The sequence below is a fragment of the Zea mays genome, chromosome 4 (genome assembly GCF_902167145.1).
Source record: "Zea mays cultivar B73 chromosome 4, Zm-B73-REFERENCE-NAM-5.0, whole genome shotgun sequence".
In the NCBI taxonomy this organism is placed as follows: domain Eukaryota; kingdom Viridiplantae; phylum Streptophyta; class Magnoliopsida; order Poales; family Poaceae; genus Zea; species Zea mays.
The window spans coordinates 234,582,878-234,586,652 of record NC_050099.1 but is presented as its reverse complement, the minus strand read 5'-3'; the positions used below and the strand labels follow the sequence as shown (position 1 = coordinate 234,586,652).

The following is a 3,775-nucleotide window of genomic DNA, read 5'->3' as shown; positions in this document are numbered from 1 at the left end:
CAATATCATAGTCAAACTTTTACCAACTCTATGTGTTTGAATATTTGATAATGATAGTGTTTTATTTGTCATGGCATGAAAAAACAAAGAAAAAACAAACATAAACAAAAGTCATGGCCAGGCAAACCTTTTGTAGTAATTGAAGGCACATAGATAAATAAATCACATGATTGAAGCAAAGGTTCAGAGAAATGTAACTAAAGGTTACAAAGCAGAGAAAGTTTTGACGTGTCGATTGTACATCCAGAATTTTGCTAGAACTTTTACCAAACTCATTTGTCTTTGATTAAGTATTACAACACAACTAAACAGAAATGCTGGCCTGCTACAGTTTAGACAGACAATAAAGAAATATTAAGCGTATACAATGTGCAAGCAAATAAAGTGAGCCCAAGTGGACACTATGAGAGTGGTACTGATAGCAGTAAGGTACTGATAGCAGTATAGCAGTATGTTACCTGCAAGCAATTCTACTTAAACCATATATTTGGTATGAACAGCTAGCAATACCATTTCCTCACTTTACAGACTGCTTATTCAGATTCATAGTTTCAGAGGTAAAAAAATTCTATAAAAAACTTTAGAGAATTGCTTGCAGGTCAACATTAAGCCTTTTTAGCTAATCTATTGGAGTTGCTCTAAAGTAGCAGGGCAAAACATACCAGCAAACTGAAAGCCCACATAATGCTTCCCAGTTTCAGTTGTTGCAGCTTGGTGAAACCCACGTGCCAATCAGTAGCAGCAGACTAAACAACAGACCAAATGACCATAGTGCCTATACATGTCTACATGATACTGTTTCCTAGTCACATATATATGTTGTAACGACACTGCTAAGGGGGTCAAAACTACACCTAATTGCACTGGTGTTACATTGAGCATTGGTCGATCTTACTTTTGTTCAACTAAAATGCTGGAATCACCCAGGCTCTGCAGCTGCACTGCATACCAGCCCAGTTGAACTGTCCCAGATGAGCTTTGCATCCCATGCAAAAGAGCTTGTTCGCAACATATCCTTCTTCCACTGCAAACAGAACACGGAGCAGATGAGAACATCGGAGACTCATGGCAACGCTCTAAAAACAAGAGGTAAAGCATCGTGCTTGGCAGACTGACCAGTTTGCATCCACTTCATGGGCTCCACAAAGATGCATGGACATTCTGGTTTCTCATCATCCTCATGCACATTAGACCGTTTGCCTGCTCTGAAGCTTTTGCCACCTGCACCTACTTCATGGGTAACAACAAATTCTTGTGTTGCAAGCATTCTCCGGCATTTTCTGCAGCGGTAAATAACACCTGGATCAGAAGTTTGCTTCTCTGGATTAACATCAGATTCTGCAGCTGTTTCCTGACATGTTTCCATAGTCTCTTCATTAACCTCTAAGCCTGCCTCTGGAACAGCTTGATTTTCTTGGCTCATATCAGTTTCCACCACTGCGCCCTGGCATATTTCCACAAGCTCTTGGTTAACCTCAGATCCTGGAGTTTCATTAGTTTCCTTTTCTGGGTTAATATGATTTCCCATGGGATTTTGACTGATCTCTGGTCCCAGCTCCTGATGAATCCCCAAGTTGGACGTCTGACTGGTTTCCATCTCCTTCATGCCACATAATATTGGCTGTACTAAAATTTGCATACATGCAACAACTCTATAATATTGATAATATATAAAGTAAACTTACCATGCTTTCAAAACTTGGAATTGAAGCCTCCATAAGTGCACAGTTTGATTTGATATTGCCCACACCTGCAGTGTTAACAGAAACAATAAGAGATCTGAATAGCTCTTGTAACACATATAAAGCAAAGAAGTTTCATACAGACTGCAAAAACACAAATGTAGAAATTGGCAGCATATAATTGAGAATGGCAAAATTACAAAACCTAATGTTCAGCTATCTAAGTACCAATTGCAGTTAATTGCATGGTTTATAGAAAAAGAATTCCATAACTTGCAGAAACACATACTACCTCCGTTCTCGAATATTTTAGTTTTGAACTAAACCGCTATTCAAACTCATTAGTTCTCGAATATTTCTCAGTTAATTGAGAATGGCACACAGTACCTCCATCATCAAAGTCACTGGACAGTAGTGCTGGTGCAGGGTATTTTGTTTCAGGAAGTAACTCCTTTTTTTATTTGATCACGTTGTGTAATCCACTATTGTAGTACAACCTACCAAAAATGTTGGCGCATCCAATCATCCATGTCCAGTTCAAGTACCACAACACCATCAAACCCACATTTTCTATGCGCCGTTGTGTTCTGCTAAACCAAGCGATTCTCGGTCAATTAGTTTACAGAGAAAACAAAATAATTATTGTACTGTCAATTCCTTCATATGGATTCAGCCAATACCTATTGCCAAACAAAACGAAGTTGGGCATAATAGAGTGTAACACCCTAGGATCCACAAACACCCCAGAATGCTACTAAACTACACATCTAACATTCGTATATAAAATTTCGACAGCATCTCCTTTGAAAATGGCATAAACGGGGAAGCAACAAAGTATAAATAGATATCATGATAAGAAAACATAATAGACATTAATAGTCTGCTAGCAATGGGAAGACAACCATAACGGCATGAGCTAAATTATCCAGTGCGCACAACTAGTTAGAAACAAACATCCTTTGACAAGAAGCTTCTAATTAAATCATGACTGCGCCTAAGCAGCGTTATTATAAGAGTGAAGGTGGATGTGCTGCTACTTCCCACTTCCCTTGATGAGCAACAAGCACCTACATTGAGTAATGCAAGAGTGAGATGAAACATCTCAGCAAGCGAATAATTTTGACGAGATATTTAAACCACAAATTGAATTCATCAACATTTTAAAAGAGTCACAATTAAAATCAGAAATACTTGTAGATATGGAACTCAGTAGTCCCACTATAACCAATACCATCTCATTTCCTCGAACAACCACAATAGGTTCTATAACACTTCCCTGCGTCAACAATACCTGCAAATATCACTTCAATGTATGCATAGGAATGCAATGTGTAGGTACTCTATCTTCATACCTCTGAGAGTATAAAACCACATCATCTGCAAATATCACTTCAATGAATGCATATGAATGCAATGCATATGTCCTCTGCCTTCATACCTCTAAGGGTATGAAGCCGCATCGTACCCCTTCTCGGGCAACGTACGATGCTAAATTGTACCGGTACGGTCGGACCATAGGTCACGACAAAACTTCAGATGCAAATGAGTCATGCAATGTATATGGCATGCTGCATTTATCAATAACCTTCACTTCCTTCAGATACAATACAAACCTCAAATAATACTTTATTTACCTTTAGATACAATACCAACCTCAAATAATACTTCATTTACCTTCAGGGGTGTGAATTAATCTCATGAATCATACTCGAATCATAATCATCATCAATATATGATTAATCATCAGTATAATGCAAGCAAATAAAGCATCACCATAGAGTCCAATTATGAAAGAATCCAATACTTCTGAATATTAGAGTGTAGGCAATAGAAATAACAGGTCAGAACGGAAGCAACCACCGCTACATTCACTTGCCTTCATCGAAGAAGAAGAAATGTACTAGACATGATCTAGAGTGTAGCCACCTGCTAGCGGGCATAAAACTTAGTACAAATATTTCACAAACATTTGCCATCAATCAACAAAACACTCCTACACTTGAAAACCAAGACCCAGTGGAAAGACTCCCACCCTGAACCACATGCCATACAGCAGCAACGCTGTTTGTTAATTTTGTATCTTTAAAATTAAA

General features: G+C 38.3%; 1 protein-coding gene across 1 annotated transcript; it reads right to left on the bottom strand.

The window, feature by feature from the left end:
* Window positions 1-246: 246 nt before the first annotated feature.
* Window positions 247-1,773, bottom strand: LOC103654737 (probable inactive dual specificity protein phosphatase-like At4g18593). Its single transcript, XM_020551954.3, has 2 exons — window positions 1,117-1,773; window positions 247-1,024 (listed from the first exon to the last, which is right to left on the bottom strand). Exons 1-2 carry the CDS (start codon window positions 1,637-1,639, stop codon window positions 906-908), a joined length of 642 nt encoding a protein of 213 aa, XP_020407543.2. The 5' UTR covers window positions 1,640-1,773; the 3' UTR covers window positions 247-905.
* Between the last annotated feature and the right edge of the window lie 2,002 nt (window positions 1,774-3,775).